The following is a 12,648-nucleotide window of genomic DNA, read 5'->3' as shown; positions in this document are numbered from 1 at the left end:
CTAATATCCTACTGCATCATCACTACTGAGGTGATTACATTTATTAGATATGGCAACATAGGAGTTTGACCTTATTTTTTTTTCATCAAACCAAGGAGTTTTTCTCATTTAAGACAAAAAAACAAAATTGTTGAACAAGTAAGAGAGCCCTAGTGCTGTCAATATGAAGCCTATAAAGATGTTCTACTTAAAGGCTAAGGGGAAATATCACTCAGGCACTCTCTCTGTACACTGTATAAATCTGTAGTCAGAACACAGTCAAGGTTGAAACTGAAAAATCCAGGTTTTTGGGGGTTTTTTTTGGGGTTGGGGGGGGCGCCGGCACCACAAAAAAAATCAAGGGAAACGTGTCCTTTTGCCCAAGTAGAAATCAGCTCTTGCTAGCGGACTGGACCTCACCATCTGTTGAGTCAAGAACTCATTTGGGGAAGGACGGTGAGCCAAAGTGACTCCAGAGCTTCTGCTACACAATTTAAGTAAACGCCCTTCTAAGGAACTCCCTGATCATATTTATGACACTTGTGTGTTAATATTTTCTGCTGCAGCAAGTGTTCACCGTTTGTTTCAGAATTAAGACCTCAAACATTACAGGGTTGTGTTTTATTTAAGGAAAAGTCATGACACTGTTGGCTAAGGTTGTGTCGTGGGGCTGAACTTCTCTTTTTCGTACATCTCGTCTCTTATTTTCAATATGAAATTGACTAAATGGGCTTAAAGAGGAAATCTAGTACACGTCTGAAGTTATCTTAGTGGTTTATTGTGTGTTGGTATGATCCAAGCCGAGTGAAGCGTGTGTGTCAGGTGTGTGTGTGTGTAGAGAGGGTTTATGATGCTCTGCATAGGACCGCCTGACAGAGAAGAAGTACTGCAGCATTTAAAGCCCTCAGGGATAAGAAATGTGTGTGTGTGTGTGTGTGTGTGTGTGTGTGTGTGTGTGTGTGTGTGTGTGTATTTCCTAAATAGGACAATCACCAAACACACACAAACACTTTTGGTGAGAGAGCTGGAGAACAGCAGCTACTCTGGCCTACATTCATGCAGCGCGGGTCACATTGTCCTTTCACCAGCAGAGAACACAGACACAGAGAGACCAGGAAGGAACTTCAGCAGATTCATGTTAACATGGTCGCAGAGACAAAAAGAGGAGTCCAATCACTAACATACAAACAGAATGCAACCTCAAAACAGACCCACAACTTCCACCAGATTATCAAAACTGTCAACAACATTTTAAATATTTCTTTTGTCAATTAAATATCAGATGAAATGATTTTCATCAACTTGTAGATTAAAGATTAGATCTTAAATTGTTTGTTTTCTCCAACTAACAGTCCATCACTTAGAGGTAAAATATAATTTAGTATTCTGTCTGTATTTGTCTGTGGGCAGAAAATATCCTAAATGTTGCACACAGTGTAGGCTCCTTTACCCACAGCCCGATAGATTAATTGGCTAACCGATAATACCGGCCAATATTGATATGAGTGACTATCAGTATCGGCTATTTTATCACAGATTTGCGTCGATATTACTAGATTTACAAACCAATCAACTAGCATTTCATTTGAGTTTCACTGCATTAAACCAGCAGTTCTCTTTCACCAGCAGAGGGCGCTATATGGATTACAACAAGCATCATCACTCTCCGGATTGTCGAGCGGTGATGCACGTTCATGCATGGTTACTTTCCAGTTGAGCGACCATCTTGTCTTCATTATACTGTTTATCTTTTCCACAAGTGTTGTCATGCCCCATATTATGTATTACTCTGCATGAAGTAAAAACGGTCGAGTTATGCCAATCAAGATATGAACTATTCAGACCATTTTGTGAACTAACATGTTTATTTCTAAACCTCTTGATTTAGGCAGAGTGGCATCTTGAGCTAAATCCTGGATCAGCGTGCAAAACTGCTCGTCATGACAAAGACCGACTGAAGGACAAACACACAGACTGATGTTTCCATTTTGAAGCCAAAGTCACAATGTGGCCTGAGAGAACAGGATGTAATAATATGTAAAGTGTTAAAATCTTCATTATTTAAGCTGCGCTAGATTATGTTAGTTTTTTTTTTTCATCACATGACACCAGAGGATCTAAACACTCACCTGTTGTTGAGCCATCTTTTGTCTGTCCAAGTCCACATCCCTAACAGGTTCTGGCTCTGGAGAGCCCGGGGGCCCCTCCCCTACCCTGTCCAGTTTGGTCTCGGTGTGGACCTGCGAGGAGGAGGAGGAGGAAGCAGGGGAGGACGGGGGGATCGATGGAGAGGAGAAGGAGGATGGGTGTGCAGGGGAGGAGGACGGAGAAGTGGCAGACGGAGGAGGAGGAGCCGTTTGGTCATCACGGAGGCGCAGGGTCTCCTGCCGTAGGGTCTCGTTCTCTGAGGCGAGCTCTTGCCGCTCCCGCCGAACGCTGGTCAGCTCCTTGGTGACGGTGTCCAGCCGCTGCCTCAGCTGACGTACCTCATCACGAGCACGGTTACGCTCCGCACGAACCTGGAAAGTGACAAAGTTAGGCAATGTCTGCAAAAGATGGGCTCAAATGTTTATATACAGATATTCATCATTATAGAAGTCAGGAGTCATACATCTGTGTGCACAAAAAGACGAGAGACATTAAGGCAGCCCACCTTACTCCACTTCTCTCTCCAGTTGGCCGTGCAGTCCGACCACCACCTCATGGTCTTCTCCATCTGAGTGGCTCTGGCTCGAGCCTCCTCCAGCTCCCTGAGCCTCAGCTCCTCCCTGCTCTCCCAGTCGGCCCCGGCTCCCTCACACATGGCCCCCAAGGAACCCAGCCCAAGGCTTCCCAGACCAGGGGACAGCAGCAGCGGGGGGCTGGAGCTGGGGGTTCCTCCAGTGGGGCTGGGGGTGTGGGTAAAGCTGTCCGGAGAACGGATCCCCCTGTCGGAGCCCAGGCCGAGGCTGCACAGTATGTCCCCTCTGGTCGACTTCCCGCCTTCTGACAGGTGGGGGCTTGGGGTGTGGTTCATGATGGAGGCAGTTGGTGTGGGTGAGGACAGTGAAGAGGATGATGGGAGGTTGAGGGCAGTAGATAGCGGGGATATTCAGGAAAAAATCATCCTCAGCAGCCAAAAAATCAGCCTGAAGACAGAAAGACAGAAACAAAACAAAAGTCACTCAGCTTGCAGGAGAAAATAAAACCTGCATGTGCATCTGTTGCCCTCGTGTGCAGAGAGGACGAATTAAACAATTCAACGTTGATCAAAAAATAAATAATCTAATTTATGAATATAAACACATTCGGAGGAAATCACTGACAGACACACTGAACTGCCCTTGGGGAGGAAAAGTCCTCGTCTGCTTTAGAAAACGTTTTACTCCGAAGAGAAGCCGGACAGCTGGCACACAGGACCAAGACTGAAACGACTTCTGCTGCTTAAAAAATCAGCTCCAAGCTAAACAAGAACAAATGGGCACAAGAAAACAGACAGAGAAAAGCAGTAACACACTCAGACACTTAGTATCTGACAAATGTCTGAGGATCTAATTGAAACATGAACAAAGCTAACTCCAGCCGGCCTCCCAAAGGGAAAGCTAGAACTGAAAGAAAATCTGATCCGTGTCTCTCAGCAGGCACTCTCATCAGTCATTCTCTCCAGGCAAAAGTTGTGCAAGGATCTCCTTCTTGATCCTCAGTTCTGTTTAAACCATTTTCCCCTCTCAGTGCTCTCCCTCCTACAGAAACCTACAGAGACTTAAAGCAACACACAGACGCCTGAGAACTCGACAACACAGTGGACATCACGTGGAAGACAAACTCCTTTATCATCAACGTTATGTCTGAACTGTCAAAACGACTTTCAATTATGGCATTATCTGTTTCGTAGTATTCAGGGTGTGGTCACCATCTTTTTCATATTCTCAAATTTGCAAAATACACAGTGTCTTTAATTGGCTTTGGTGTTTCTTCATCATAGACTGTATATAAACATGGACGACGTTTCAGTGACATCACCCATTCATTTCTGAAGGGCTGTTTAGAAAGCCCATCCATGGTGGTTGCCATATTGGAAATTGCAAACGACCTCTTTCAGTCAACCTAACGACAGGCAAAGAGCTGGCCACGCCCCTAATTATACACAACTCGCATCCTTCATGAGATCAAAACATGTGAGGTATAAAACCCAGTTTAGTGTGTGCTGATAGTGAATGAGACTTCCAAGTCTTTTATAGACAGCCTCAAGTGGACATTCAAAGAACTGCAGGTTTTTTTCACTTCTGCATTTCATTTTTCAACACCGGAGGTTGAAGCCTTATCTTGATAAAACACATTAGTGCGGTTAGGACAGAATTCCCCCTCAGGTATCTGTGGATGAGTGCTGATCTTATCACCACTGCCTGTGCCAGGTTTAGGTTGAAAAATGCTTTTGAAAAAAATGCCATCTCGAGATGTGGCCAGAGTTAAACTGCAAAATCTGGACCAAGAAAAGCTCTGCTTATTCCCTCTTCCCTTCCCCCTGCTGCCTCCTCGCTTCCCTCCAGAGGAGGCAGAGGAAGGTCCTGAGGAGGTATGGGAACAACTCCCAAGGAAGCAGGAGAGAGGGAAAGGAAATGAAGCAACTTTAGATTTGCAGCTTTTGGCATAGTGGAGGCTTAAACTATGAAATGTCCAAGTGCTCAAACTGTCAGTGTTTGGCAGTGACATGTTTTTCTACTACCCCGAGACAAGAGTGAAAAAGGTCAAAAAACTGAGTTTTCATCGTCTCATCTTTAAATACCAACCAATCAGTCCTTTTCTAGATGTAATCACTGCAGCCCACTCTGTCACATCATGTAATGACTTTATGCTGTTTTATGGACGTACAGTATCATGTTCAGTAAAAGGAGTTCAGGTCGATAACATAGCTTCAGAAATCTTTTTAACTTGGTTAGAATTTTGAATTGTTAATGAATTTTCATGAAAATGCTTTAGGCAAGAACACGCCCAATAAAAATGGCATTTCCATGCAGAGGTCAGTTATATTGGCTTGTTACCAACACATCTTTAACAGCTTTTAAAAGTCAGATTAAAAAATATATTAAGTGCAACCTAGAGAAGTATAAATGTCATGCTTTAGTAAAACTGAGAGAACAGGTCACAGATCTTTAAAAAGAGGTCTGTGGTCTGTGGATTGAGGCAACATGACATCATGTATGTAAATTGTGTGTGTTATTCTTGGGATTTTGAGGCTTTTATTTAGAGATAGGACAGTGGATAGAGTCAGAAATTCGGGAGAGAGAGAGTGAGGGGAATGTCAGGCCGGAAGGGAGCCACAGGTCGGATTCGAACCTGGGCTGCCTGCTTGGCGGACCACAGCCTCTGTATACGGGCACGCACTAACCACAAGGCTACCGGCGCCCCATCAAGCAGTTCAGTTCGGTTCGTCACGCATTTTGTGGCGTTTCCACAATCAAAAGTCGGGAAAGGTCCCCAAATTACCGTCCCGTACCGTCCTACTTTTTGCGACCCTTCTGTTGAGATGCCAAGTCTACCGATCCGACCCTAAAAGGTGGAGCTAAACACTGCAGTCCAGTGATTGGTCGAGAGAATCATCACTTCCCGTGCGACAGCGGTAATAAAAGACGGCTGTATTTTTCCTCGCGGCACACCTCGTCTGAAACAAAGCTTCATTGCGTTTTGTAACAATGAACCACAAGCCAATAAGAAAACAGGCTTTACCGAACCAAACTGTACTGATCCATACGGGACAGCTCGGTGGAAACGGGGTTTCTGTAATTTAAACCACAGAAAAGGCTGTCGGGGGTGCTGCATTAACTCAGTTGTTAGAGCAGAAGCACCATGTACAGATGCTACAGTCCTTAATGCACTAGTCGCCAGTTTGACTCCATCTGGTGCATGTACTCCCCTAGTGTCTCTCTCAAGCTGTCCTCTAAAAAACAATACATATTTAAAATGAAGAAAGAAAAAATGAAAAGGCTGTCAGGAGCTAACGGAGAGGGGGGGTGTCATAATAGATGATTTTGGAGGTTCAGTACAAGATCATCTATTCAAGAAGAAGCATGTGATGAAAAGCAGCCTGAAGTCATCGTAGTGACAGATCATGCTTATAAAGAGGAGACGCCTGCCCAGCTACGAGACAGAGAGGTATAGAAACAGGCAGACTGTGTATGAGTCATGAATGGATCCAATCAGCGACTGTAATTGAGGGCAGCCGTGATCAGAATATCATGTCAGTCTGATGCTGCGTTTAGGGACACGATCAGTCTGCTCAGTCCAGCTCACCAGACTCAAACATTTCCTGAACGAAGGCCAATAAAGCATCCTCATACAAGCTCAGACAGGCACACATTCTTTCTAAAGAGAACACTGCATTCAGAAATCTCCATATTTTAAAGGAGCAATATGTAACTCTGACACCTAGTGTTTCAAATGGGTACTGCAGTCCAAAGTCATAACATTGAAGAGAGCTGTCTCCACCTGCCCAGAGGGGGGCAATGCGGGGCAAATTTATTTATAACGCACCTTTCAGACACCAAGGAAGTCAAAGTGCTTCACACAGGCACAAAAAGCATTTCAAACATTTCATAAAATAATGTTGGGGAATTAAAGAAATACACAATTTCTGGAGAAGGCATGCACCATTTCTACAAACTAGACGGATGCATGATCAAAATGTTGCAAAAATGCATCTCCAATATTGATCCTAGTTTGAGCACGTTTCTGCTCGTGGAGCTTATGAGAAACATGCAGAGGCTTTTTAGGTCGGGTACAATCACTTCTATCTGAACCACTTCTCTTGCCTGCTTCCATCGCTGCAACACCTGTTGGTTTGACCTGATAACTGCTCTCATATCTGACAAAGTGAGGGGCGTCCAAAGCGGCTCTGTAAGGGTGCCTTAAAACCGTCTCTGGTCCAAACAAAAACAAAAAAATTTGCAGGAGAATCTAAACTTAGAGTGAGGACATGCTGGCTGCTGCGTTGATGCCAGCACTTCAACATGGCATGTTTCCTTAATGTCTGATGATACAGTAAGGTCATTTTATGATTTAATTCAAAAGATATCTTACATATCGAACCTTTAAGAAAGAAAACTTCCTCATCTTCAGGACAACAATGCTGACGATTTCAAATGTAAATGTATAAAATCATATCACACATAAAAATAAATCAATGTCATAAAATTCTCTACAAAAGTACGGCAGTGCCAACTCCAGCTGTACCGTATTTAACATAGCAGGAGCCCTGCAGCTGCAAATTAGTGACTATTTTTAAATTGCTTCACATTGGGCTTTGGGCTCTTAATATCACTGAAGCAAAGCTGAATATTAAAAAGAAAACATCCAGGCATCCTAAATACACCGTAGCAAGTTTCTGATTTCAAACAATAGAACACTGCTTTAGGTGGGAGGGTGAGGACATTTATCAGTAACTTCTAAACGACCTCTTTTTTTGTTCCTGGATCATAGCTCCAAACCTCAAACACTGAAATGAGACTCTAATGATGGAAACCTCATTACATGACAAAAAAATGCAAATTGTTACAGCAGACATGTTTGCAGCTTGTACTAAAAAAAAACTGAGCAGCTCATTTCTTAATTGGTTAAACCTGTTTCAGATTGATTGAACGTTGAGATGAGCATGTGCAACTACCATCTGTTGGCCTTACACATCGCTTCAAAAACCAAAAGGTGACATCACGGCTGCATTCATGTTTGATACGGCCTAAGATTCAGACAGAGGCAAATCAGATGCCCAACTCTTAAAGTACACTGAGTCAGTGAAGTAAAGGATCTCATGTTCTGTCAATCATGTTTGCAAACTGACTCAGAAACTTTTGTCTGTGATTATTTTTTTCAGAACAGGCTCGATTTTTCTGTGTTTTTATCGCATCCATCCCTCTGTAAGTGTGTGGGCGTGTCTTTAGCGTCCCTACCTCAAACTTACTGCCAGTCGCTGTTCATGATCAGTAAGCTTTGTGGATATCGGTGTTCTTCTTTGTAACGTGTGGTTCTAATATAAAGAGCAGCGTATCAAACTGTACCACTGACATCCATCTTTTTAACTCGACTTATTCAGACATTGAGTTCAAATGAAAAGTCAATCTGGACCAGAGAACCTAACAGAAATGTGAGGGTGTCCAGGGAGGGACCTGTGTGTGTTTGGGGGGGGGGGGGGGGGGGCTGTCTAAACACAGCAGATGGTAATGGAGAGGGTTCTATTGACAGGGTTTCCCCTTTGGTCATAAACACACTCACACACTGCACTATTTACTGCCAAGAGTCTGACCGCCTTCTGCCCTATAGGACACACACACACACACACACACACACACACACACACACACACACACACACACACACACACACACACACACACACACACACACACACACACACACACACGATTTACATTCAGCTCCTCAGCCAGGGAGCAACAGATGAAGGGAGTAGTGTGTGTTAGAATATCTGTCTCTCTGACAGGACTGAGCAGTAATGCTGTATACACACATGTAGGAATGTGTCAAAGATTGTGTCATTCATTGTTAACTTGCAGTAACTTGCACTCAAACTCCCTCTTTTCATTACCCTCCAGTTCAATAGTGTCAGAACGTGTGTGTGTGTGTGTGTGTGTGTGTGTGTGTGCGTGTGTGTGTGTCTGTTTTTTCTGTAAAGCCTATACTTGAGGAAATATTCTCAAACTAATTTGAATTTGAATCAAACACTCTGACCCTGCTCTGGATATTCTGCAGCCTGTGATGAGATGTGTGGCTGTGTGAACCTGTTAACCTGCAACTGAGAAGCAAAAGGCTCCACAACAAACAAAACCTGCTCAGGTGTGCGGTGTGGCCCACATGCTCCAAAAATAGATGCTGTCGCAGCAATTAAACCAAGGAAGCAACACACCAGGTACATAAATGTCAGTTATTAACAATACTGAAGTTTACAAAGCTTTAACATGCCTAAACCACAGAATATTTTATGGTAGGGATGTGTTCCACTAAATAGTTCAACGTTGTCTTGTTGGGAGGCACCAAAATTACAATCACATTAAAGAAATAATATTTTTAAATGTTGGCCCTCTGTGTTTAAATGCTGGAGCTGTATAGACAGACTGTTGCTCCGGTTAATGGGCCTGCTCTTCCTGCTCTACCACCTGGATGTAAACAAGCACAGTGAACAGATCTCGTAGGAGCAGCACGGTTTGATGCATGAAATGGAGATAAAATGTATAAAGTCTGTCAGCTTAAACTGACACATCAACTGAGTAGGGTTAAAATTTCCGGGAATTTTCAAAGTTGGAAACTTTCCATGGGAATTAACGGGAATTTATGGTAATTAACGGGAATAAATCGTGAATTTTCAAACTTGAAGGTTTAGCATGACTAAAACAACCAGATTTCATGCAAGCTAAGCACACTGCTGACTGCAGGGCTAGTGAGGCCACGCCCCCTACATGCACTGGGCATTCCTCCATCATGATTTCTAGAACCCTGGACCACACTTTTGAGCCCAGAGCACAAGACTTTTGAAGCCACACATTTTATCCCGTGTACTACATAAAGTGAAGTAAGTTTTGATGATATTATGGGGTAATATATTTTAAAAATTTGATGTATGGTATTAATACAGTTTGGAATATTTCCAAAATTCCCCAGCTTAACTTCCCATGGAAAGTTTCTGGAAATTTACCAAAAAATCTACCGGAAATGTTCCACCCTTTTGCAACCCTAAACTGGAGTAATACATAACCACAAGCGTGTTGATGTCAACCTGAAAGGAGGAACGAAGGCTCAAGGTGCTAGCAATGCTAACGTTAGCCACACTCTAAAAACCAAATAACAATGTTAAATAAATGAACAGTGTTTTACCTCAAGACTCGATGGTTAGTCTGAGGATAAATTCCTTGTAAACTAAAATGAGTTGCCTAGGAACACCCCTAATAAATGCATAATCGCACATAGGAAGGGGTCCTCTATTGTTGTGTATTGACACTGACAGGGTCCTTTGACTCTGCTGAAACACAACTAAGACAGAAGGAAACCACATATCATTCAGTGCTTTTATACATCATCTCTGTCTGTTTCTCTCCCCACGTCCCCCTCTCCTCGTCCTCTGCCAGCACTGTGACTAATGTCTCTGGCTGAGTAATCAAGCCACAATTTATTTTTGATCAGTTGATCATTAAGCTGATGGATGGGGCCCCAGTGCTGCTAGCTGACATGCAGCCAATCAGAGCAATTTCATCCCTGTGACTCTTTACATGATTTACCGGGTAACCAACAAGAACTTGAGCACAGCTGCAGAGCCACAATCTGATAGAGCAGTCATTCTGAATCCCTACCCTCGGTCTTTTGTGAGTCACCGAGCTTAATGGAAGTTTATAACTCTGAAAAGACTTTAAAAGAGAGGTTCAACCCGTGTCACTCGTTTACTTTTCAGTTCACTATGGTCACTAAACAGTATTCACATGTGGTGAGAGAGTTGATGAGCTGAAGTAATGCCCTTTGAAAGCATTTCTGATGGAGGATATGAGGGATCAAATACATGAACGCTTATTATAACAATGCTATCATAGAATATAGACTTAAATCCATCAGATTGCCAAATGCACTTTGTTGCTGAACCCTGATGCAGTTTTTCACTAGTAGAAGCAGAAACTTACAAAAGACTTAGGCAGCAGCTTCTTATTTGTTTTCTAGGTGATATGAAAGTTAGTTAACGACATTGTCTGACTGCTCATCATTAAAGTGAATAGTTTCAACTGATAACGTATCGACACTCCTGCACTTTAACATTTATATCTTTGATTGCACAGCCACGAATTTGCACAGCTCTGGATAACCCCCCCAAATCGTTATTACATATGTACCACTGTCATCACAGTTTTTGCAAACTTACACCTCTTACCTCCAGCAACTATTTTTACATTCAGTTGACAATCCTGAATAAATGCTGTATTATATTTCATTTTTCATTTTTTAAGCAGAGCAGTAAGAATGTTAAGTTAAATCCTTAATGTATAAATCTCTTCTTATTCTTATTAGGGCCCGAGCGCGAACCGTGCAGCGATTATTCTTCTTTTTATTGTTCCTCCTCTTTGCGGCCACTTCTGAGGGCCTGAACGTGCCCGAAAACTCACCACACTTTCCACGCTCATCAGGTCTCGCAAAAAATGTCATATTTTGGTGGTTTCGTAAAAAAAAATAAAAACATTTGCAAAATGGCTCAGTGGCGCCCCCTTGAAATTTAAAAAAATGGCCTCCCCATAAAGGGTTTTTTCACGTACACTCACGAAAGTTGGTACGCATAATAACGTTGTCGGGACGGACTAAAAATCCTCTTGCAGCGTTTCAAGATCCGCTGCATCTGATCGACGCTGCCATCTAGTGTTCAATCATATTACAATTTCTCATCCATGATACTGGACCCCCCCCTGAACACGTCCATGATACTGGACCTCCTCTGAACACGTCCATGATACTGGACCCCCCCTGAACACGTCCACGATACGGGACCCCCCCTGAACACATCCATGATACTGGACCCCCCCTGAACACGTCCATGATACTGGACCCCCCCTGAACACGTCCATGATACAGGACCCCCCCTGAACACGTCCATGATACTGGACCTCCTCTGAACACGTCCATGATACTGGACCTCCTCTGAACACGTCCATGATACTGGACCCGCCCTGAACACGTCCATGATACTGGACCCCCCCTGAACACGTCCATGATACTGGACCTCCTCTGAACACGTCCATGATACTGGACCCGCCCTGAACACGTCCATGATACTGGACCCCCCCTGAACACGTCCATGATACTGGACCCCCTCTGAACACGTCCATGATACTGGACCTCCTCTGAACACGTCCATGATACTGGACCCCCCTGAACACGTCCATGATACTGGACCCCCCCTGAACACATCCATGATACAGGACCCCCCCTGAACACGTCCATGATACTGGACCTCCTCTGAACATGTCCATGATACTGGACCCGCCCTGAACACGTCCATGATACTGGACCTCCCCTGAACATGTCCACGATACAGGACCTCCCCTGAACACGTCCATGATACTGGACCCCCCCTGAACACGTCCATGATTGACATTTTTTCATTAGTCACAGCGCCACCTGTTGACAACAGGAAGTTACTGCTTCTCAATTAGCATTAGCCATTGCTACCCGTAGCTCATGTTCCTCTCGGTGTGGACCACGCTAACACCTCGGCCATACAACACTTTCAAGCTCAAACGCCTACGTCCAACGCTGTCGCCATACGGACGCGTCGCTCGCCATCAAACAGGAAGTAGTTTTTTCACGGGCTTAACATAGTCGTACTGTCCCGAAACTTCATACATATGATCCTGGTGGTAAAGTCAAACATCTTATACCGTTTAAGTGAGTGGGCGTGGCTTAATGGCTCAGTGGCGCCCCCTACAATATTTCAAACATTCAGCCCCCGCAGCACGTTCAACCTACAATTCTGAATCTTGCGATGCATTTCCAACATGACAAAACCTACAAAAAAGCCTCTTCAAGCCACGCCCAAAACTCAACAGGAAGTCCACAAATCGCATCGCCATCAAACAGGAAGTGGCTCTAACTCTTATATACTTTGTCTGATCTTCTTGAAATTACATAGGTATGATCAGGGTTGGCCTCTGAA

At 43.8% G+C, this 12,648-nt stretch overlaps 1 protein-coding gene across 1 annotated transcript in view; it reads right to left on the bottom strand.

Moving 5' to 3' along the window:
- ccdc102a (coiled-coil domain containing 102A) overlaps nt 1-12,648 on the bottom strand; it is a 67,945-nt gene that overhangs the window by 31,139 nt on the left and 24,158 nt on the right. The window contains 2 exon segments of the mRNA XM_065952523.1: nt 2,109-2,498; nt 2,633-3,107. Coding sequence (XP_065808595.1) covers nt 2,109-2,498; nt 2,633-2,995 — 753 coding nt within the window. The 5' untranslated portion in view covers nt 2,996-3,107.

Source organism: Labrus bergylta, chromosome 3 (genome assembly GCF_963930695.1).
Source record: "Labrus bergylta chromosome 3, fLabBer1.1, whole genome shotgun sequence".
Taxonomy (NCBI): Eukaryota; Metazoa; Chordata; class Actinopteri; order Labriformes; family Labridae; genus Labrus; species Labrus bergylta.
Note: the sequence above shows the minus strand (reverse complement) of the source record. Positions and strands in the feature narration are given on the sequence as shown.